This window comes from Trichosurus vulpecula, chromosome 6, assembly GCF_011100635.1.
Source record: "Trichosurus vulpecula isolate mTriVul1 chromosome 6, mTriVul1.pri, whole genome shotgun sequence".
Lineage (NCBI taxonomy): Eukaryota > Metazoa > Chordata > Mammalia > Diprotodontia > Phalangeridae > Trichosurus > Trichosurus vulpecula.
The window spans coordinates 238,640,991-238,665,058 of NC_050578.1; the positions used below are offsets into that span (position 1 = coordinate 238,640,991).

General features: G+C 40.0%; 1 protein-coding gene across 1 annotated transcript; it reads right to left on the reverse strand.

Moving 5' to 3' along the window:
* Positions 1-3,891: 3,891 nt before the first annotated feature.
* On the reverse strand, positions 3,892-24,068 carry CCDC34 (coiled-coil domain containing 34). Its single transcript, XM_036765120.1, has 7 exons — positions 24,064-24,068; positions 21,742-22,533; positions 17,482-17,614; positions 14,109-14,216; positions 8,027-8,185; positions 7,157-7,298; positions 3,892-5,010 (listed from the first exon to the last, which is right to left on the reverse strand). Exons 1-7 carry the CDS (start codon positions 24,066-24,068, stop codon positions 4,793-4,795), a joined length of 1,557 nt encoding a protein of 518 aa, XP_036621015.1. The 3' UTR covers positions 3,892-4,792.

The following is a 24,068-nucleotide window of genomic DNA, read 5'->3' on the forward strand; positions in this document are numbered from 1 at the left end:
GGGTCTTGCTGACTCCCGGCCCATGCTCTCTTCTCTGTGCTGCCTAGCTGCCTCCAATGAAAACCCGACAGGCCAATGCAGCTGTGGGTGTCCAGTGACCTGAGTGATTTTCTGAGGTCTTGTGTTCTTGATTATATGTGCAGTCTTGCAGGGGAATGGATGTTCTGTAAAGAAGGGAAGTCTTCCTGTCACAAGGCAGATGGTGAATCTAAGCTTGACATCTCAATAGCCCTTCCCTGCTCTCTCAGGCACGGCTGTTAGGATGCTTAGTGGCCAAGTGTCATGGGACTCTGGCGCTTCACGATCCTTCCTCTGCCGTGTTCTGATGACTCTTCCTCACTCAAGGTCCATTTGCACCACTCTCTCTGCACCCACAACATTGTCATCTATCGGCCTCCAGGTCACTCACTCTCCCAACTTTCTCAATTATATTAGTACTTTTCCTTGTGGACTTCATTAGTCATGAAGGTGACACCTCTAACAACCTGACTACACCATTCCTTAACTCCAATGACCTCTTTTCTCAACTCCATTTCAGTCAAAAAGCATTTATTTAGTTCTTATTTAGTGCCAGGCACCATGCTAAGCTTTGGGGATACTGAGAAAGGTAAAAAGCAAACCCTGCCATTGAGGAATGCATCATCTAATGGGACAGAGAACATGCTAACAACTCTGTACCTAACAAGAGTCATATAGAATAAACTGGAGGTAATCTCAGGAAGAAGACTCTAGCATTGAAGAAGACCAGGAAAGCTCTCTTATAGTAAATGACTTTGTAGGAAGATGGGAAGAGCTATTATATAAGGAGAAATTGAAAGAAAAGATAGAAACAGAGTAGGGAAGACTGAAAGTAGTGGGGAAAGGGGAGAGGGAGAGAGGGAGAGAGAGGGGGGAGAAGGGTGGGAAGGGAAAGGGAAAAGGGAGAGAGGGGTAAGGAGAAAGGGAGAGAGACAGAGGGAGAGAGGGGGAGAGGAGAGAGATGAGGGACAGAGAAGGTGGAAGGAGGGGAGAAAAAGCGAGGAGAGGGAGGAGAGAGGGGGAAAAAGGAAGAAAGGGAGAGAGGGAGTGAACAAGGAAGAAGGGAGACAATGAGAGAGAGAGAGAGAATAATTATGAAGAATATGAGGTGTGCCCGGAAAAAGTGGAAGTGAATTGAGATAAAAGTATTTACCATAGTGAAGAGTAAGGATACCTCTTCTGTGACCTGAGGAAAGGAGAATGGATTATGCTGAGAAATTTTACGGCAGGTGGGCTGAGGAGGCAAATGCTGGATAAGGTTGGAGGGTCCAGATAGAAACTAGAGGAAATTCAGAATCTACACTGTGAAGAATGAACCAAAAAATAGGTAAAGGGGAGGGGAGAGGAGGTGAGGCCTAGCTGAACTTAGATATCACAACCTTGTAAAATGTTTGACTTTATAACTTTCTCCCAAGTTACAAACAGCAGCCCTGGAATATAAGTGGAGAAATCAGATGGTTGGATTTACCCAAGGATGAGGAATCATCCAGACAGGGAAAAGTCATGGGAGGAAAAGAATTGTAGGATAGTAAATAGTGGAATATTAAAGTAAATAAATGGCCATGAGGTCAAACTAGTTTTGGAAGCGAGTGAAGCCAAAGCTGAGGAGATGAACTGATTGAACAGGGTTAGGTCATAGGCTTAGAGGTCATAAAAAGGGCCAAGATTCAGCTGAGTGTGAATCAGAGGGAACATCTGAAAGATCAGTAGCGTTAGAATCTCAGTTTAGGGTCTTGGAGGTGGTATATTTGGAGAGATTATGTCTGCTCACAACCTGGGTGTCATCCTCAACTCCTGGGTCTCCCCTCCCCTGGATCTCCCCTTTAAAAGCCCACTTGGCTTTTAAGATTCTGTACACCTGGGCCTCTTCCTGCCTTTCCAGTCTTCTTCCATACAACTCCCCTTCACATTAACTATGATGCTACAACTGTCCATCTTGTTGCTTGTGAAGACATCTGAAGTTATGCCTTGCTCAGCCATGCGGGGAGGAAACAGCAGAACCCTGGGTTCCAAACCAGATGCTGCCTCCAAACACCTTCTCTCACCTTTGCTGCATCCCCCACAGGTCTTGTCTTTGGCTGCCTTTCCCTTCCATACACTCTTCTTTTTCTTAGCAATCCCATTCCATCCCATGGTTTTGACTGCCAAAGTAGCACTGTACCAATCACTATCAAATCTGACTTCTTTATTGAACTCTCTTCTCGAGCTCCAGAGACACAACTCTTTCTGTTTGCAGGACATTTCCTCCTGGATGACCCATATACCCCTCAAATTCAACAAATCAAAACCTGCTTGTCTCCTCCCCAAATATATTCCACCTTCACCATCTCCCACATTCATAACCTCAGGGCTTTACTCTTTTCCTCCCTCACCTTTCATACCCAATCCCTTATTCACATTCAGGGTTTTATAATGTATAAAGCACTTTCCATGGAACAACCTTGGCAAGTAGAGATTGGAAATATTGTCACCCTCAGTTCACAACAAGGGAAACGGAGGCTCTGAGAAATTAAATGTCTTGCCCACCATCACACAGCAAGTGAGGGCAAGGATTGGAATCCAGGTCTTTCCTGGCTCCAAGTTCAGTGAAGTTTCTACATTACCAAGTTGGGTTATTTTGCCTCCATGTGCAGTACTGCCTTTAACTCCTCTATTCTTAATGCTATTATCCCCAAGACAAGTCCTTTTACGGACCCACAGGGACTATTCCAGTAGCCTCTTAAAAGATTTTCCCATTCCTCTCTCTCCCCTCTAATCTAGGATTGATTCAATTGCCAGATTAACTTTCTGATATGCATGGCCAAGTCACTGATGAGCTCAAAATTCTTTAGTGACCCTTTATTAGTCCTAAATAAATATCAAACTCCTCCACCAGGCATTCATCTCTCCATACAACCAAGCACCCCCTTGATTTTTCAGCCACACCCACTACATGCCATCATCCTCTCAACAGGCCCTCCAATTCTCAGTCTTCCTTTTGCAGGCACCGTACCCCCCACTCTATGACCTATCAATTCTTAGCTATCCTTAAAGACCAACTCAGGATTCCTTCTCTGTGAGACCTTCTCTGATCCCTGTGCTCATTAACTGCCTTTAAATTTGACATAAAATATAATATTGTTACGTTTTAGAGATTTACGTCAGCTCTAAGTGCCACAAGGGCAGGGATCATATCTTATGTACAATCTGCACCACTTCCCAGAACTGGACACTTTTTGTGTACACAGTAGGTAAACACATTTAAGTGTTGATTTAATGAATAGCAAGTGACTAATTCAACCTTCTGGACCCAAAAGTCCTCAAATAGCATAACTTTGCATTCTTCTCCCTCTGTAGCCCGCTATTCTCACCATGCCACATTTTAAGACTAATTATATCAAATGCTTTTTAGAATTAACACTTACAGAATTGAGATACTGGCAGTCTTGATATTTTCAATAGACTGGTGAACTTAGTCCTGTGATCAGCTGGAAGTTTATGGAGTAGCCTGAGCTGCTCTAAGGCCTCCATATCTCCTGTGTTGAGTAAATCTAGACAACTCTGTCCACTAGGCTAGAGTTGTGTTGGTCACACCATCTCTCATTAATCTCTCCCCAAAGGTTGTCTGACTGCTGGTGCATTTCTGATGGTAGGAACCCCATAGCTCAGCAACGAGAGACTCTGCTTGTCTTCAGGGACCTCGGAGGCTCTTTCTGACCAACAGCCACGCCTAAGGAAAATAAATCACCAGTTTGGGCTCATGTGATATGAGCAGAGATGTGAAACAATTTTCTAAGTAGTATCACTTAGACAAGAACTTACTGATTTTTAAATTGCCACAACAAATTTTCATTCCATGCTCTTTTTCTAAAAGAAAAAAAAATCAGACAATGATTACAAGTTTTACATTTTAATAAAACCAGGTTGTTTTCTAAAATCATCATTTGACCCTACTGTTGGTTTCAATTTATTTATCAATAAGATTGGTGATATCAGATTTTGCAAAAAAGATCTGTATTTACTTCCTTTAAACAGTAAAAATGCATGATTCTGGGACACAGCTTTTGAGGGAGTAGATTTTTTAAAATAATACCATGTTAGGAGACAAACACTATTTCAGCAGAATTTAAATATAAATTACCATCAACTGACCATTTTTTTCCAAAGTATTATCTGATGTCCAAAACTAAATAACTGTCCTCACTACTGTGAATTGCCTCTCTTCACAAAACTCAGGATTCTCATCTCTGTTTTCAAGACAATACTAAATGCTGGTTGGTGGTCTGTTTTTTCAAACACAATTTTTGCAGGAAATAGTAAAAACACCAGCAACTCTAGTTTCTAATTCCCATAAAATGCCATCCTATAAAGATTCTTCTAAGGGTTACTTGGAATAAGCAGTTTACAATGATTTATTACAAGATTTATTCTAATCACATTGCTACACATAATCCTAAAACATACATTGTGGACATACATTGTGGAAGAACACAAGAACAATCTTTGATTTTATTGGTGTTACAGAATAGTTATAGACAAAGTTAAATACAAACATCTTTCTTAATTGTATGGGTGCTAATTTTACAAACACACAACTTTGAAACATTTATAAAAAAAAAATGTGCGAATATCTCCCTTAATTAACTTGAAAGTTCCTATTGACAATTACAAAAATGATAACTGGTAAATCATCACACAAAATACTGAGCTAACACTGAGTAACAAAAATAGTTCTAGTTTGTTTGTTTTTTTTTTAAAGAGGGTATTTTAGCATTTAGGCTATTTGGTACATATACTATCTTTGTATTCTACACAGAGTTCCAAGGCAAAGATTGCCCTTGTTTTTATGAAAAACCAAAGGTGAGGACCTGTAAGGCTGAATGGACACAGGTCTTTTGCTCTTCTTCACAGTAATAGCAGTCTTTGATTCCTTAGGCGGGGGAATGTAAATAGGCTTCCATGGGATTGGATTATAAAAGCTTGGCGGTGGGCAGGCAATTCCATTGTAGTAACCTAAGAATGAAAAATAGACTGGTTATTCTCCAAAAGCTCTCATTGTTTAAAAGCCCAAGAAAGATAGTAAATCATTTCCAATGTATACAGGAACCAGATGGAAAAACAATTTAAAATTAGCACATCACGATGGCATAGAAGTAAAGCCTCACTACTGGAGAGAGTTTATTGTAAACCAGTCTGCCTTTAAGAAAAGTATGAATTTGAGCATAATGCACTTTTCCAAATACAGTCAGTCAGTCACAAAGCATTTAATAAGTGCCTACTCTGTGTCACACATTGTGCTAAGTGTTAATGAGACATCCTGGAGCTTAAACAATAAACATTACTACTAAGACATCATATGAGCTGAGTCAGTTGAAAAGAGCCTTCGTGATCTTGAGTCTCTTCTATGAAAATGTTACTGATTTTAGACTCAGGGTCTCACAAGTAAGGCCTTGAAAATTTACAGAGAAGAAATGATACAGAACATTTAACTCAATATGAATCACATATCTTGTCTAAATTTACTTAAAGTCTATATTGGTGTCATCCACATTAGTGAGGATTCACTGCATTACTATAATTTTAATATACAATTAGTTATCAATAGCTCCTATTGTGATTAATGTCTGTAATTAAATGAAAGTATGGCTCCTAAGAGCTAAAATACAAAACTGTGAAAAAAGGCCAGATGGTGAATACCATGCAAAGGCCCAAATCACCCTCCTGTCACATATTTCACTCAAAATATGTTACAAAAAAGTTTGACCACAATTTGAATACAAAGACAGAGCAGCTAGATTGCTACACTAGAGACAGTGGAGCCTGATGGAAAGAAGACAGGACAGAGAGTTCGGTGAGACTTGGCTGAATTCTATTTCTGACGCTCATCTTGTCACCTGAGATTCTCTAAGTGTCAAGATCCTAATAAATAAGATAATAATAATAATAATAGTACCTACAGTACCTACCTCTGGGTTGTACTGGGTTTTTATAAGGGTCAAATGAGATAATGTATGTAAAGTGCTTTTTTATTAAAGCATTAAACTAATGTACTATTTTTCAGTTGCTATTATTATGACAATATTCTTACACAAATATTTCTTACAGAAAAAAATAAAGTGATGTAAAAAAAGCTATGAATAGAAATTTTTTTTTAAAAGAAAATATTCATTTAAAAAGCCACCCAGCAATTTAACTAATTTAATGATTAAGTCCTGACTGGTAAGTGGATACCTAATCAAAGCTTTGTCTCTAACGTTCACTCCTCTGATTATACTGGTGTTGCTTAATTATTACCCTTCTTCAAACAAGTAGAAACCAAACAAGTAAACTCAGTTCAGTATCTGTAACTGATGACCTCTGTGCCATGCATGAGAGGCCTACGCCCTGACAGCAGGAATGTGTCAGTCACACAATGGCAGTCCCCATCAACAGTGAAGATATTTCAACACACACTTCACCAGGGTGGTCAAAACAAAGTCTGGAATATGTTCTATTGTGTGAACACAACAGAATGGGAGTATTTTTAATAAATCACTTAGACAAGTGAAGGCAGCTGTCAGCAAGTTATGAGCTTCTAACAGAAAGCACAAAGAAACTATGCCCCACCATCTATAATCAGACCAAGCATAAAGAGCAACTGGTTTTCTGTCTGGTTCAAGGGCTGTCTGGTGTTTGGAGTTACAAGAATAATCTCCCAAAGAGATCTGTAGCTCTAATTTAGATAGGGTTAAGAAGAGTAGCAAACATGAAACCTCTCCAGAATAAGTCTTCATAGACCAACTGGAAGAAATGTCAAATTTTATATTACATTCACCATCAAACATTCTCATTGATTTAAAAGCACAGTTTTACAACAACTGCTTTAAAATTCACAGCTGCTTTTAAAAAGAAATCCAATTCTGACTCAGAAAAATAGAAAGTTTGTAATTGCATCTAGATCTTGTATCTAGCTTGCTGAAATAGTAATTTTAGATAAAAAGAGTTTGTTTTTTTTCCACGAGCTCCTCTTGACAATACTTGGATACTAATGTAATAATTTTTATATCACTTTGTATAATTTTTGCTTTGTACACGTTGAAAGAGGAAACAAACATGAAACTTCCTCGCTGAACCATGAGCTCACTTGCCTTTATTTAGGTCACAGAGAACAAGAACTAACCTGTCAGTTTCCCATTGGCATAACCATAGCTCCTTGGAATGAGACGAGGTTTGTTTTTCACATTTTGCAGCCATTCCTTAAACTTCTTTTCAGAGATTTCTTTTTTTTCCTGTTGTTCAGCAAGCCTCTGCTTTTCTTTTTCCTTAAAATGATGAAATCAAAGACCTCTTAAAGGAGTGTATTCAAATCTGTATGAAATTTGATCATTCTACCTAAGAGACTACTAGCTATCTACAATCATTCTACTTAGTTATCTACTTCAATCATTCATTAGCTATAAACAATAACTCATCGGAGGGTGATTTCTGTGAAAGGGTCACAGTGAAAAGGTCTTTCCTCAATAACACTTAAGTCAGCAAGCCCAAGAGAGAAACTACCATTTACTTTTTTAAATTATCTGTTTTGACCATCATAATGACACAACCCCATAACATAATTACAGAATCTTCCAAAATAACCTAAAATAATTTGCTTTAAACCTCACAAAACCCCACTCTCAACAAACACAAAATGCCAGGAAGCGTAATGGTCCTCAAAAGTAGAATGTTTTCTATGTCCTAAATACAGGACTCAAAGATGATGAACATCAGAGAATAACTTATCTCATGCAAACTATCTAATGTCTGAATATCTTTTCCCAGATAAACCAAGCTCATAAGGACATCAAGAGATGAGTGTTCGCTTATGACCATTAAATCAAATTGGTCAAAGAATCGCAATGTTAATATTTAGACATCACCTAGCTGTTTGAAAGATGAGGGAATCTGTGGCCCGGAATGTTAAAAGCTCAAACAATTATTGTGTGTCCACAGCAAACCCAGAATGAGGATCCACGTCTCATGACACACTCCTCTGTGCACTCTTCCATACCTTTTCCTTTTTTTTCCTCTCATGTTCTTCAGCCATTTTTTTCCTTAACCATTCTTTATATTTTTCTTTAGCTTTTTCTTGCAAATGCTCTTTCTCTAGGTCCTTTGCTGCTTTTTCTTCCATTTCTTTATTAAGCTTCTTTTCCCTTTCTTTTCTTTCCTTTAAAAATAAGCAGAACAAGAAAATTATTCAAATGTGCTTAACAACACACCTGATTCTGGACGTTCTTGTTATAGACAAGAGATATCTAACGTTCAATCCTGTACACCTCTAAAAATAGGTGGAAAACTAACAATTTCAGACAATATAATTTCATTAAACTGTATTCCTTAAAAAAAGATAAGATTACTTACTCCAGAAAGGAATTATGTGCATGTATGTTCCCTTGATAATGGAGTTTGTAAATATTAACATCAATATATACATCAATTCAACAATATCTATTAACCACCTGAAGTACAGGGCCCCAGGGATAAAAAACCAGAAATAAAACCATCTCTGACACTGTGAGCACACACTCTAATGAAGGGACAGGGAAAAAATATATTTCAACGTGTACAAAGCAAAAATTATACAAAGTGATATAAAAATTATTACATTAGTATCCAAGTATTGTCAAATACATGATTTTACTACCATACCTTAAACACCATTCCAAGATAAGCTAACAACAACCTAAATTTCTATCAGTACATTTCTTACACACTTTTATTTTTTTTAGTGGAAACAAAATCCATTAAAAAAATTTTCACATAATGGAATGAAATGTTTCCTTTTTATTTGGAGGGGTAAGATAAACTTTAATTCACCTACAAAAGTGCTCACATGAATAAAGACTTAGGGAACAATTTTCAAAATCTGGAAAACATAGGCAGTATCATATCAACCAGAGAATGCCAACCTCTATATAGCAGAAGAAAGATGGGATAAATTCAATTCCTTCCTTGAAAATCTGAAAAAACACATATTTTATCCGCCCCCAAATAATAAAAAACATCCCATTTAGTAATGTTTCAAACATACAAAATGGTCAAGTACTCTACCAAAAATGGAAACAGAAGGAGGAAAGCCCCTTCAAGACCTCAATAGTAGGAAACAGAGAAACAATCTATAGGCTTTACTTTTTACAGAAAAGCTAGTCAGTGGCTGTGCCTACTACAGCTGGGGAGGGAGGGAGAATACTTCCAGCTAGACAACAGCAGGCCACTAATACAGTGACTCTGTTAAAGAATCAAAGAATCATAGAGTTGGAAGAGACTACCCTAAGGATCACTAAAATTAACCCCTCCCCTGACAGTTCTAAAATGGATAGCAGTGGACAAGTCTGAGACCTTGACCACCATTTTATTTTATTTATTTATTTTTTTTTTTGGCTTTTTGGCAGGGCAATTGGGGTTAAGTGACTTGCCCAAGATCACACAGCTAGTACTTGTGTCAAGTGTCTGAGGCCGGATTTGAACTCAGGTCCTCCTGACTCCAGGGCCGGTGCTCTACTGACTGCGCCACCTAGCTGCCCCATTGACCACCATTTTATAACATCTGTTCTTTAAGAATGCTGTTAGAATTCCAAAAAATGCCTTATAAACCTTTAGTGTAACATAACTGATTTGATGGTTTCAGAGAATCCTGGGAAGGCCTGTATGAACTGATACAAAGTGAAATGAGCAGAACCAGAACTATTTATACAACAACAACATTGTCTAAAACAAACATCTCTGACAGGCTTAGGACCTCTGACCAACAAAACTGCCAACCACAATTCCAGGACTCATGATCAAATATCTACCCCACTTCTACATAAGCTCAGAGCACAGATCACAACATGAGAGAGACAGAAAGACAGAGAGACAGAGAGAGAGAGAGAGAGAGAGAGAGAGAGAAGAGTGTGTGTGTGTATGCACATGGCTAATCCAGGAATTTGTTTTGCTTAACTATACGTATTTGTAATGGTTTTGTTTTTCCTCCTTCGATGTATGGGTAAGGGGGAAGTGGGAGGAGAAGAATTCAGAACTGAAAATAAAATAAAATGTAATATAACTGATTTGTAAACTGAAAACCGCATATACAAATATATGAACAATTTATGATCAAGAGAATGAGTAATCTTATCTATATCAACTCAAAACTTTCCCCTATATAGAGTAAGGAAAAACTGCCCAAAGTAAATATGGAAAAGGAATTTGGCGTTCTATATAAGAATTCTTCACTGGGACAAAAGAAGTTATAAAGACTAGAAACTTGTAGAAAGCACTAGAGAATTGGTGTTTTAATAATGTTTCCAAACAAGAGGGAAAAACTAGTGCAAAGGGTTAAGAAGTACTGGGAGATCAAACAGTCTCAGAGTGTTTTGACCTGCTTTGCACCTTACAGGGATTGCTCTTCCTGAACTCTGATGTAGCCCCAGACAACACTCTATCAGGCAGCATCATCAAAGAAAACACCAATAACTTATAAATAACAGAGGGGAAAACAAGGTCATGAGGTGCAGTAGGAGTAAAAGAAGAGAACGAATGTTTACAGCACTTAAGATAGTAAAAAAGTTTACAACAATGGAAAGAAACTGAAAGAAATGGCAAAAGAGAATTTCTGAATTATAAACCTAAACATTTACTGTTTAAACCTACAAACACAAAATGTAAAGTGTGAGCTTCATAAGGACAGGTCTTATTTTCTGTATGCGTGGCAGTGCTGGGCATACAAAATGCTCTTAATATGGGTTAGAGGAATGAAGAGACTCCCATTGCGTTGTTAGGTGAAGAAAAAGTAACAATACAGAGATGTTGTTTTCCAATTGGCTGTTAGAGACTTCTGATCATGCTACACAGAGACTGCTTTCCTTCATAATTTTATTTATAGAAAACTTCACAATAGCAAAGATAACCCACATTTATATCATATTTTATGGTTACAAACTACCTTACACACATCTCATTTGAGTCTCTCACACCAAGTATATGAAGTAGACAAGTCAATATCATTATCCCCATTTTACAGATGAGGAAAGCAAGACTAAAAAAGTGTTCTGCAATTTGCTCAAAGTCATAAATTAGTAAAAGGCTAGGCTAGGCCTGGTACCCAGCTCATCTTAATCTAATGTCCTTTCCACTACACCAGATCTGAAAGTGACATTTCCAGGGAAGCAAAGTACCCTACAAACACTGTTACTTAAGATTAAAACTACAAGTTTTTTTCTTGCTGAAAAATCATGTCTTAAATATTGACTGATTGGGCTTAAGAATTATTTGGTGTTTTGATAAATAACATTATGCTCATGACAATGGTAGCTTTTATCCAGAAACATCTACTTTGTCTGCAGTTTTGCAACATATGTTATTGAGTCAAACTTGTAAATATGGGACAGGTCCCTTAAAAGCACCTCATAATTTAGTAGCCAGATGAGATGACTTTCCTTCTTCTGCAGTTCCTAGTCCTGAGAAACATATAAGTGAAGGTTCATTAAACCCTGTTCTTGGTCTTTCTGATCCTTTCTTTCCTTTCTTCCTCTTAATTTCTGCAGACATCCCTCTAAAAGGAGGGAGCTGAGGGAGGACAACCTTAGCAATGTATGTGACCCAATTATCCACCCAAGCACCCCTTTACGCCTTGCTTTTCTAGGATAGTAACTGCCCACTCTTCATAACACTCCTTCTGGCTTCAACATTTCTTCTTTTGGTTAGGCAAACAAACATCTACCCCAAAGCAAGAGGAATCATAGTAGAAATAACAATTTACTGTTTATTGTTATTGGTAACTATACAGGCTGTCTTTATTATAATAACGCTATGAATATACATTGTCATACCAACCCTACTGCAAATGAAATAATCAATTCCATGTTGTGGGAAATGTGGCATGGCTTTCATTTAAAAACATTTAAAAATAATCATCTTTGAATACAAAGTAAGAATTACAGGCAAGAAAAAATATAAATGTCCTTCAAAAAAACAGGGAAGCTTAAATTAGTAAGACTTCACAGAAAGAAACACAGCCAAATGAGATAAGTCATTTCTTTTTAGAGAAGCATTTCAAAAAATAGACAAGTGAAAAGAATATCATGAACGCCACTTGTCGGTTTGTTAGACAGACCAAAGTGAAAATGACCTGAAGAAAGAAACCACCCTTGATATGTCTAAAATATGAACACAGTCTAAGGCAGCTGAGGACCACACATGGTGAATGTAAACAGGGAAGGAGGAAAAAATGAGATGGCAGACAAGAAGAGAAGAACCAGGGGGCCCCACTTTTGTAAATGGATGTTAAAATAGCCTAGCCTGGAAATCAGAAGAAATCTGATGGGCTTTAAGAAGGCAGGAAATTGAGTAAATCATAGGATCCTAGATCCAGAGCTGAAATGGACCTTAAAGATCTTCTGATCTAAGCCCTTCACTTTACAGATGAGGAAACTTTGACTGAAATAAGTCACATGAGTTATCCAGAGTCATACAAAGAGTAAACAATAGAACCAGCATTTGAATCCAGGTCCTCTGACTCCAAATAAGATGCACTTTCATCCAATTCCAGCCTGACTCCCTAAATGACTGATGGTACCCTTGGGATTATGTGTGCTCAGGAACAGACATCTTCTTTCCTGAGTGTATACTTAATCTCTAAAATAAAGATTTGGGCAATTTGCACTCACAGAATGTGTACACCCAAAGACTGTAGTGTTCTCCTAATTAAATTCCAGCTGCAATTTCCATCCAAAAGAGAAGAGTCACATTTCACATAAGCAGATTAGGCTTAATGCCACCAATTAAACAGCAAATATATCACCTCATACCATTATATTGCATTCTCGGAAATCCAGCAACCTTGTTTAATTGATTAGTGTGGTAAAATTAGCTTCATGGAATTAGAAGATAAGATAAGAGGCTTTTAGTAGGAAAAGAATAGCATAGCACAATGTAGCTTATAAATATGAATTTCAAAAATGCATGAACCAAAAGCCTTTGTCATGTTCACACCTCCTTGGGTCACATAGCTAGCTAGCTAGCCAGGCCCTGAGAATGGGGGTTGGGGAAGTGGGATATGAGAACTGTCTTCAGCTACCTGAAAGGTTGCCATGTGAAAGCTATTTTGCTTGGCCCCAGAGAGGAAAAGGAGGACAAGAAGGAGGAAGTTACAGGGAAGCAGGCACTGGCTCAATACTAATTAAGGACATGGTAAAATTATGTGTTACTCAAATTTGTTTGTTACTGTGGAAGAAAAGTTTACCACATATGGCAAAGAGCTACAGTACAGACTTAATACTCTCTTTAATTGAACTGAATATCTAAAAAGGGTTATGTAAAATTCCCTCAGATTTTAATAAGTACTTTTCATATACATAAAATGACCTTTTATGTTAACACCCAATTATGCACCCTATGTAAGCAGAACAGAGGTGCAGAGTCCAAAACAAAGCGGTACAAAAGCATTTCTATTTAGCTTTAGAATGCAAAGACTAAAAATAACAAATTCATCATGTTATTTCCAACTGATCTTTAAGAAGGTGGTGTGAAAATAAGAGGAAAAATGTTAAGAAATTACATGAAAAACAGAGATGGATTGGCTACTCACAGAGAGAGTATTAACATCATAAAATTCCATAGAGGAGGAAGCTCAGGCACATAGACTTTAAATGGCCAAACTTAGTAATATAATGTGGAAGCCTTCATGAGCTGGGAGGGAGTCATTCTCCCTTTCCTTTATTGGGAGGGAGAACTTCCTAACAACAGGTTAAGTACTTCACCACCTTCAGAGGAGAGATGTCATTAACATAATGTAGCATGGACTCCATTTGGTGACTCTCTGCAATGAGACTGAGCAGTCCAGGAGCAAAAATAAAGGGTTGGCAATTACAGGTAGAATAGTGGACAGTCAGGAAAATGAGGGATTCCAGGGAGATGACCATTAAGTCAGTCAAGACTGGATTTGAAGACAAGTGAAACCAGACTGGAAGAAGCAGAGAGAGAAGGAGGGGTCAAGGTACAAAAGGTCACAGTGAGGGCCAAGGACAGCTCTGGGGGAAGTGAAGGAGTCAGAGGGGAAACATAATAGGTTGTGGCCAGAGAGAGGGATTGGAGAGGTGCCTAATTCTCACCTGTTCATTCTTTTTGTGAAGCCATTCCTTGTGTTTTTCCTCCGCATATTTTTTTCTTTTTTCGCGCTCTTCTACTTCTTTTCTTTTCTCTTGTTGTAGACTTAGTTCCTATTTTTTCAATACAAAAAGTAACATTTAATAATGTATTCAAATCACATGTAAAACTATATATAACTATACGTATAACTATATATAACAAAAGTGGTACTACCTTAAGTGATTGCTAGGATTTAAAATCTTCAATTAAAAAAAAAAAACTAAGGAAAGAGTTACTAATTAATGCACTGTTGATAGAATTATGAATCCATTCTAGAAACAATTTAGAACCATGTCCCAAAAGTCACCAAACTGTGCATACTTTTTGACCCAGCAATACCATTACTAGGTTTATACTCAAAGAGATCAAAGAAAAAGTATCCATCCAAACAAAATATTTACAGTAGCTCTTTTTGTGAAAGCAAAGAACCGTAAATTAATGAAATCCTTCAACTGGAGAACGTTGATATATGAATGTAACAAAATATACCGTGTTACGAAAAATGATGAAAACAGATGCCTTCAGAGAAAACTGGGAAGAGGTGTATAAACTAACTGAAGGATATGTGAAATGAGAACAGGAGAATGATTTATAAAATAACAACTACATTATAAAGACAAACATGTTAGCAAGATTTCATTCAGATCCCTGATCGATACAATGACCAACCATGATGCTAGTATGAAGCATGCCTCTTACCTCCTGACATAGATGAAAAACTCAGGGTGCAAGAAGAGAAATATATTTACTGGATATGACCAATGGGAGAATTTGTCTTGCTTGACTATGCACGTTTATTACAAGGGTTTTGCTTCCCCTCCCCCCTATTTTTTCCAAATACGGGTTTAAAAGGAGAGAATTTTTTTTTTTTGCTGCTAATTTAAAAAAGTAAACTAAAAAAACTTTAGTAACTTTTCAGAGATGTAAATATCTGCTTATTACTATTATTACTAGTCCCTTACTATAAATTTCAACTATGCAACTATACTGTATTTTACTGACAGTTTTTCAACAGGTAAATCTTGGTACGCTACCAACAGATAATTCAAAAGAACTACTATGATTGGGGGAGGTAATAAGAAAGGCTTCTAAGTTTTTACTGAAGATAAAGGCTAGGAATTAAAGTATCCTTGAAGCTGAATAGTTAAGAGATTTCAGACCTAGGTCAAAGGAGAAATTTTTCTTGGAGAAGAAAAGAATTCCTACAAGTTTTTCGGTAATGTTACACAGTAACTGGGGCAGAAAATGAAACTGAGTTCATATCCCTGACCATTTAACTGCTCTGTCATCACTTGACTCTGCAAGCTTGAGCATTTCTTCCAGAGAAAGAACGTGATGGCGCAGAGAGCTAAACCTACACCTAGACCTTCATCAGTCTGCTGTTCCTTAGGGTGTGCGACTTAACTGTCTGAACTCCGAGCTGGTCCAGTTTGGACAACTTAAAAACTTAGTCATTTACTGATTATTTTCTTTCCTCTCCATGAATACTGCTCTTAAATAGTTTCCTACCCTCTCCTATTACAAACCCGGACTGAGTGAGACACAATTTCTCAATTCCCTACAGCAGAGGTGTCAAACACACAGACCACAACACACCCCAAATGTGGTCTGAACCAGATTAAAATGTGATTTGGAAATATTTAACAAAATAAATAAAAACACAATAACACATAAATAATGTGATTTTCTAAGTCAATATGTGCCCTCAGGGATCCCAATGTACAGTTTAGCGGCCCTGGTTTCTATTTGAGTTTGACACCATTTCCCTAAAGAATCATTTACTTAAGAAAAAACAATATCCATCATTCCAAGTTCCCAACCAGCAGGGCCCTACACTAGCAACATAGATTCTGCATAACAAACCAACTCCTCCCCAAGGTACCCATTCCAAAGTTAGCCAGTCATTGAACAAGTATTAATTAAGCACCTACTATGTGCCAGGTACTATGCTAAGCACTGGGGTTGCAAGGAAAGGCAAAAGACAGGCCCTGCCCTCAAGGAGCTCACTGTCTAATGGGGAAGTGAAATGCAAACTACCAGGTACAAATAAGCTACTTATCAAATAAACTGAAGATATTCTTAGCGGGAGAGGCACTGGCATTACGGAGGATCAGGAAAAGCTCATTGCAGAAGATGGGATTATTAGCTAAAATATGAAGGATCACAGGGAAGCCAGGAGTTGGAGGGAGGGAATTCCAGGTCTAGGGGACAGCCAACGAAAACGTCCAGAATCTAAGGAGGGAGAGTCTTGTGCTAAGAATAGCAAACGAGGCTAGTATCACTGGCTTGGTAACATGTAGGAAGTCTGCAAAGACAGGAAAGGGTCAGGTTGTAAAGGGCTTTAACAGGCAAAGAGAAGATTTTATATTTGATCCTGAAGAGAATGGAGAGCCACTGGAGTTTACTGAATAGGAGAATAAAATGATGATCTCCTTCTAAGACATTACCTCACATGCGAACTAATCTACCCTCATTTCACCCTGGAAACAGCCTTTCCAACTGTCAAAAGCCTAATTCTTAATTATCTTTCCTTTCTCGTCACAAATACATTTCCTGAAACATTCTTGCAATCTACTTGGGGGGGGGGGGCGGGAAGCAACACACAGAAAACTTAAATGATTCAAGAGCAAAAATATGAATTAAAATAATGAGTGACTCCATTCTTTCAAGATTATAATGCCTAATATGTGATCTATTTTTTGATATTATTAAGTATGAAAATACATGTGGGTAACTGTGCTAAGTAAGAAGTTCTTAACCCAATATTGCCGATAGATTCTAAAGTAGCAGTCAATGTCTAATATTTACACTTGTACAGTTTTTTACTCAGGCATATGCCCTTTTTGAATGCCTACAAGCAAGGAGTAAAAAATACAAGATACGACCAATAAGAAAAATGAAGACTGCCTCATTTAACCTCTGGGAAACAGCATACTAATTCAGTAGAACTAGAATTGGGACTTTTGGAGTCGAGAGACCTTGACTCTGGTCTCAGATCTAAAATAAACTTGCTATGTGGCCCTGGGAAAGTCATTTAACCTTCCAAGCTTCATTTTCTTATCTGCCCAAGGAAATGAGCAGGTTTTATTGATCTGTCCCTCCACCAGCACTAAAGATTAGTGCTTAATGAATGTCCCTTGAAATTGAAGGAAAGCAAACACTCAGCATCAGGGCTGACATAGAACATTAAACACCGAAGTAACCAAATGCAAAAATTATCTTATTTATTATTAGGACACTAAGGGAATTCATGGAACTTTTCATTTAAGCTGAGAAACACATCTATAAGCTCAAATATGGCTATTGGGTAAAAAAAGAAATTCACTTTATTGTTACCTCCAAGGCTCTGTTTTGTAGACGAGCACGTTGCTCTTTTTCTTTGCAAACAAACCACTCTTCCCATGGTGTCAGACTTGCCTCTAATACAAGCCACTGATGTTCTTTTTCTGAATTTTCTCTTTCTTTAATTCTGTTGATAAAGAAGATTTTCTAAATTGTTTAATAAATAGTTGTTGATCTAACAGTCAAATTGATATATAGAGTAAAAGTAAAATGTAATACATATTTTACTATATTCAATTAGGAGACTTACATTTTAAAGGAGATCATAAAAATGAAACCTTCAGGTTTTCCCCAGCTTGATCACCAGAAGGCTGGGTCATCAAGGTTAATGAATTTTTTTGGCCACAACAATTCATAAAGACCATGTGTCCTAAGGGCCTATGATTAGCATTGCTAAGGGGCAAACCACATCAATAAAATCAAGTCATTAAGTACTAACCACTGAGCCACCTTTGTATTTATACATGACACATAGGAACTAGCTAGAATTATATATTTTTTTAAAATTCCTTTCAGAAACCAAAATTTTACTTCAAGTTAAAGTGGAAAGGGCAAGAGACTTCAGAGTGAGAAGATCAGGGTTTCAGGTTCAGCTCTGACCCTTAGTAAAGCTGCATGACCACAAGCAAGTCATCCCTCTGAGGCTCAATACATTTATCCTCATTGATAAAATGGGGATGATAATATTTTTTACCATCTTAACTACCTCAAAGGACTATTATGAGGAAATCACCCAGTCTACCTTAAAATAACACAAATGCTAGCTGTCATTTAATTCTCCATAAAAATCCTACTGCAATGCCTCGTCATGGTATGGAGAAAGGCTTGGGGTCTCTGAGGTTATCCTAGCAAAATACCACACTGTAGATTCTATCATGTTGGAAAGGCTTTGAGTATGGTTTCAGGGACAGACTGAGTCTGCCTTCTAAGGAACAAGTCATAACTAAACTAAAGCTAATTACCAACAGGTTGGCCACAAGGTAATGAATTATTTGGTTTGGCAACACGTGAAAAAAAAAACCCAGTAAAAAGTGGTCCTCGGTCACAGACAATATCCTTCCATTTCTTCCATGTCAGTGGGAGAGTGGCAGAAAAGGGAGCAAAGGGCATGAAGTATCATTCAATATTTAGACCATCTATCTATAAACACTGATTTAGTTAAAGGCACTATGAATATGAGAGCGCTATCCCAAGGCCAAAGGACTGCCATACTACTGGGAGGAATGAACCATCTCAATATCACTGTTCTCACAATAAATGAAACCAGAAGACAAGAGGAAGCCTCAGCTAAACAGAAGGATGGAGCACAGGGTCTTACTGGGGAGGCAAACAAAACAATCAGTGGAATTGGTTTCATGGCAACTATTTAATCCAACAAATATTATTAAGTGCCTGCTATGTACAAGCCACTAGGACAAACATGGGAGCTATGTGCACAAAATAAAAAATATTCTTTGCCCTGGAAGAGTTTCTATTTTTATTGGGAGTATAGATATGGAAGCAAATAGGGACATACATAATATCTTAAGGACTGAGGAGAAAGTGCTAACTAGGCAGATCAAGAAAGGCTTCTTACAGGAAGTCACACAAACTGAGCTTTGAAGAAAACCAGGGATATTCCAAGAGGGAGAGGTAAATTAAAAAAAAAAGAGTGCAGTGAACTCCAAGCATGGAGGGATGGAGGAAGGAATAAGACTTTCCAGATCAGGAAACTGCAAGTCAGCCAGTTTGGTTGGAATTTGGCCTTGGGATAGCGCTCTCATATTCAAAATACTTCAGGGTTTAGTGGACTGCAAAAGCACAACTGAGTCAGGAGCATAAAGTGACAGCCAAAAAAGCTAATGAGATCTTGAGCTACATTAACAGAAATAGTGTCAAGAACGAGGAAGGTAGCACAAGAAGAGCACCATATTCAGTTCTAGATAGCACATTTCAAGAAAGATTGACAAATTAAGAGAGCTAAGATCTATGAAAGGAATAGGGGATATTTAGCTTGAAAATTTAGAGTTCCTAATCACAGAAGCAAAATGGAATGATCTGACTTCTGTTTGGCCCCAGAGGGTAAAACTAGCACCACTGGGCAGAAATAACAGAGGTGTCTTTAAGCTGAATGTAGGGAAATTTTTCCTAATGATTAGAGTAGTCTAAAAACAAAACGGAGGGGGGCAGCTAGGTGGTGCAGTGAGTAGAGCACTGGCCCTGGAGTCAGGAGGACCTGAGTTCAAATCCAGTCTCAGACATTTGACACATGTACTAGCTGTGTGACCTTGGGCAAGCCACTTAACTCCAATTGCCTTGCCAAAAAAAAACCCAGAAAAAAATAAAAAATAAAAACAAAATGGACTACATGATGAAGTGGTGAATTAAGGTCTTTTCAAGCTCTAAAATTCCACCTAAAAAATCCATCATATTGTACATGATACATCTAACATCCATCAAGATGCAAACCACACACTCTCATGCACTCTAAGATGCCTTCCGACTCTAAGTTTCTATGATTCTATTAACTTTTTATAATAATAATAATAATAATAATACCATAGGCCCATGCCAAGACAGATTTGCACTAAATGAGCAGTTCTAGAAAAGGAAGATTGTGATATGTGCTCTTATACTAACAGGTATCTCGAAGACTTTCAAAAGGAAGGCTGTCTAGAGCAGGCCTGCACAACCTGTGGCCCCGGAAAATGTAGAGGAAAACACCCTCTCCATTTTTTGCAGGCCAGCCAAAATTCTTTGGAGTGCCCTCAGGCAGGTTGTGCAGGCCTGGTCTAAACTAAAGTACACTGTGGGGACATATTTGGGTTCTGGTCCTGCTTCCCCTACTAGCTCTGAGACTTTAAGAAGACACTCAACTTAGCTTCCACACGAAGGATAAGCAAAACATTCTTTTAAGGTTCCTTCTGACTCTACACTATTATTTCTACCACATTATATGTAGGTAAATGAGGGGACTTGATAGCAAAATTTACAAGTTAATTGGATTCTATAAGCAGAGGATTAAAAGCTAGATGGGAACTACCTAGTCCAAACCCTTCATTTTAGAGTGGAGGGAAACACTCAGAGTATAAGTGATTTGCCTAAGGTCACAAAGGGAGAAAGATAATGCTCCATTTAAACACTAGTTTTCTGACTCCAGATTCAAAGCTCTTTGCCTCCTACGCTGCCTCCCTAGATATCTTTGGGTGTATTAGCTAACCTAACTCAGTATCTATGATATAGGGATATTGTAATTCACTAGAAATACCCCAAAAATAATCAATTGGGGGGGGGCAGGGGAGTCCTATCAGTGTATAGAAACTGCCTCCTCCATAGGCCTCCCACCAATGCTTATCAGATGGCTTGCCACAGCTCTGGAAGTGCTGCCTGGGAACTCTGACCAGCTGTATAACTTAGCTGTCCATGGTGATACAGCTAATGGGTTCTGGAAGCAAGACCTGGTTGAATCAAGGTGCTCTTGACTCTTAAGGTTAGTCCTTTTACCCAATAAACCAAGTTCCCTTGCATAGTGCATTCAATTTCAGTTTTACTAGCATTTACTAAGCTTCTGCTCTGTTCACTGTGATTTCCTTGGTATGGAGAGCGCTCATCGAGAACTTCTATCAGGGCAGATCAGAAGGCCCTTCACAACCCTCCAATTCCTTGCAAGTTACGATCTTAAGGGAGTCTCTTAAGGCACTGAAATAAATGGCAAATCCAGTCTACACGGACAGTACATGTCGGACGCAGAACTTGAATCCAGGTCTTCCTGCCCAGCCCTCTTTCTGCCTAGGTTTTGAAGGGGAGGAGATGAATGTGCTTTACACACTGGACTGGATGGAAGACTCAGAACAGCAAAGGGTCCTTAGAAGTCATCTAATCCAATGCCTTGGCTGGACAGATGAGTAAAAGGAGCCCCTGAGAGGGGAGCTGTTTAACGTCGAAAAACAAATATTGGAAGATAAGGGTACAAGGCTCAGAGTGGGAAAGTCTCACTGTGGAAAGGGGGAGGGGAGGAGGGGGGGAGGGAGGGAGGAAAGAGGGAGCGAGAGAGGGAACAAGTGAGAAAAGGAAGAAGTGGGGGAGGAAAACAGGACCGGTGGGGTGGGGTGGGGTGGAGTGGGGGGCTCCCGGACCTGGGCAGAGGGGCGGGACGAGCGGAGAGCGTGACCAGGAGGAGGAGGGAGGAGGCCGGCCCGGCTCGGCCCCGGGGCCAAGGCCCCGCCTCAGGGTCCTCGCGAGGTGCGCTCGGCCCCCCAGGGCCGGGTGCTTTACCTGGCGCGCCCGGAGGTCTCCCCTCCTTCCAGGGCCGCGGCCCTCCCCCTCGGGTCGGCCTTCTCTTCCGCCACGGGGGGTGGCGGTGCTTTCTCCTCCGCCCCGCTGCGCTCCGGCTTCACGGGCTCCGGCGGCGCTTCGCCGCTGGCTTCGGCCTCCACCTCGTCCCAGTCCCGGCTGGCGCGCTCCGCTCGGTGCTGCCTCCGCCCCCGGCGCTTCCGCCGCTCCTCGGCGCCGTCGCCGTCGCTCTGCAGCACGGACAGCAGAGAGGCGGACGCCGGGCTCGAGGCGGGCCGCGCCGACGACGGCGGGTCAGAGCTGAAGCCGCCGGGGGCCTCCCCCTGCCTGCGCGGCGGCGGCTGCGCGATCTCCTCACTGTTCATGGCCGGGGCCGGGCGGGGGAGGGGGAGGGGAGGCCGAACGGAACCCGCCGCTGAGGCCGAGATCCCGGTCGCCGCCAAGTTCAAACCGGCGCTGCCGCCACGGCGGGAGCGCGCTCCCAGGAGGCACCGCGCCGCCCGCCGCCGCAGCCAATCCGGGGCCAGGGCCCGCACGCGTTGCCAGGACAACGCTTGGACACCTCCCCTCCCCTCCGGGGGCTTTGTTTCGCCCCGCCCTTGGCTTCCCCTAGGTCCCTCGCCGTGCGCGTCTGGCCTGCGGGCGGCGCTGTGGAGCTTCGACCTGGCACCGCCCCCGATGGCCTCAGGCGCTTTGGCTGTGTCTTGCAAGGCCACTCCCCCAAAGGTGTCCACTCCTCCCCCACCCCGCCCCCTACTCAAGGCTGGAAGGGATCTGGGAGACCACACTATCTAAATGTCGATATCTTTACACTTCTTTGGGTCATGGGACCCTTTGGTCTTAAGCGCCTACTGTGTGCTAGCTACTGTGCTAAGCGTTCGGAACACTAAGGAAAAAAATTGTAAATGAACATTTATTAAGCACCAACTGTGTGCCAGGTACTGTGCCAACTGCCCAAGATACAAAGGAAAAAAAAGAGTCAGTGAACATTTAGTAAACACCCACTATATGCCAGGTACTGTGCTACTCGCTGGGGATACAAAGGAAAAAAAAGGACAAACATTTATTAAACACCAACCATGTGCCAAGCCCTGTGCTAATATCACTGAGAATACAAAGAAAAGCAAAAGACAATCTCTTGAGGAGCAATCTGTAATGTGGGAGGTGATATGAAAATAAGATATGTGTGTATGCATATACATGCATTATAGGCATATATACACATACATACAAACCATACATACATATTACATATACATACATTATAGACATATCCACACATGCAGAGAGAGAGCCCTCCAGCCTGTATAAGTTGGAGGTAATCCGCAGGAAAAAGGCACTAGAATCAAGGTGGGTGGGACTTGAAGGAATCCAGAGATGCCAGGAGACAAGGTAGTCTGGTGAAGCTGATGGAAGACTTCTCAGAAGAATATTTTTTTAGATTAATAAAATACATAGGATTGATTACAAAGGAAATCACTTATATTCAAATACAGTTATCAAACTACTTTTTTCAAAAAGTTCAAAGGTCCCAGGTTAAGAACATCTGATTTAGAGGTTACTCCCAGACGATAGAGATTCTTTCATTCTTTATATTTTTATCCCCAGCATTGAGCTCATGGCAAGCATTTAATAAATACTTGGTGACTGATTGATTGAGCTGGAAGGGACCCTAAGGTCATAGAGACCATCCCCTTCATTTTACAAATGAGGAAAGTGAGGGAAAGAAAGGTTTAGTTGGCTTAGGGTCCTAAATCGTCTTCCTGACACCAAACTCAGCGTGTACTCTATCCACCACAGCATATTATCGCTAAGGAAAGAGGCCCAGAAAGGTCCGGTGCCCGGGACACACACCCGGCTCTGGAGCAGATGAGCTCGAATTCACAGGAACATAGACTACAGAGCTGGGAAGTACCTCAGAGGCAACCCCCTCATTTTACAAAGGAGTAAAATAAGGCACAGACAGGTTGTAACTTACCCAAAGTCACAGAGACAGTGGTGGAACCCGGGTTATGCTGTCCCAAATGTAGTGCTTTCTACCTCGCGGGATCAGATGAGATATCTGCAAAGTGCTTAGCACAATGCCTGGCACAGAGGAGGTGCATAATAAATGCTTGGTTCCCTTTACCTTCCTCCTTTCTTTTCACCCCTTTGCTTCTAAATTTTAAATCTTAGCTTTAAAACTGGAATGGACTTCAGAGATCCGGCCCCTGGCCCAAAACGATCACATAGTTAAGTTCCCACCTAGAATTTAACTTCTCTGACTCTTGTCCTGCGCTCTTTCCTTTAGCATTCTATCCCTACCGCAT

Coding starts and splice junctions, on each gene's coding strand:
- CCDC34 (XM_036765120.1), bottom strand. Junction 8,186..14,108: donor TTCACAAAAAGAATGAACAG/GTGAGAATTAGG, acceptor TTATTTTTAAAG/GAAAGAAAAGAAAGGGAAAA. Junction 7,299..8,026: donor AGAGGAAAAAAAAGGAAAAG/GTATGGAAGAGT, acceptor CATCATTTTAAG/GAAAAAGAAAAGCAGAGGCT.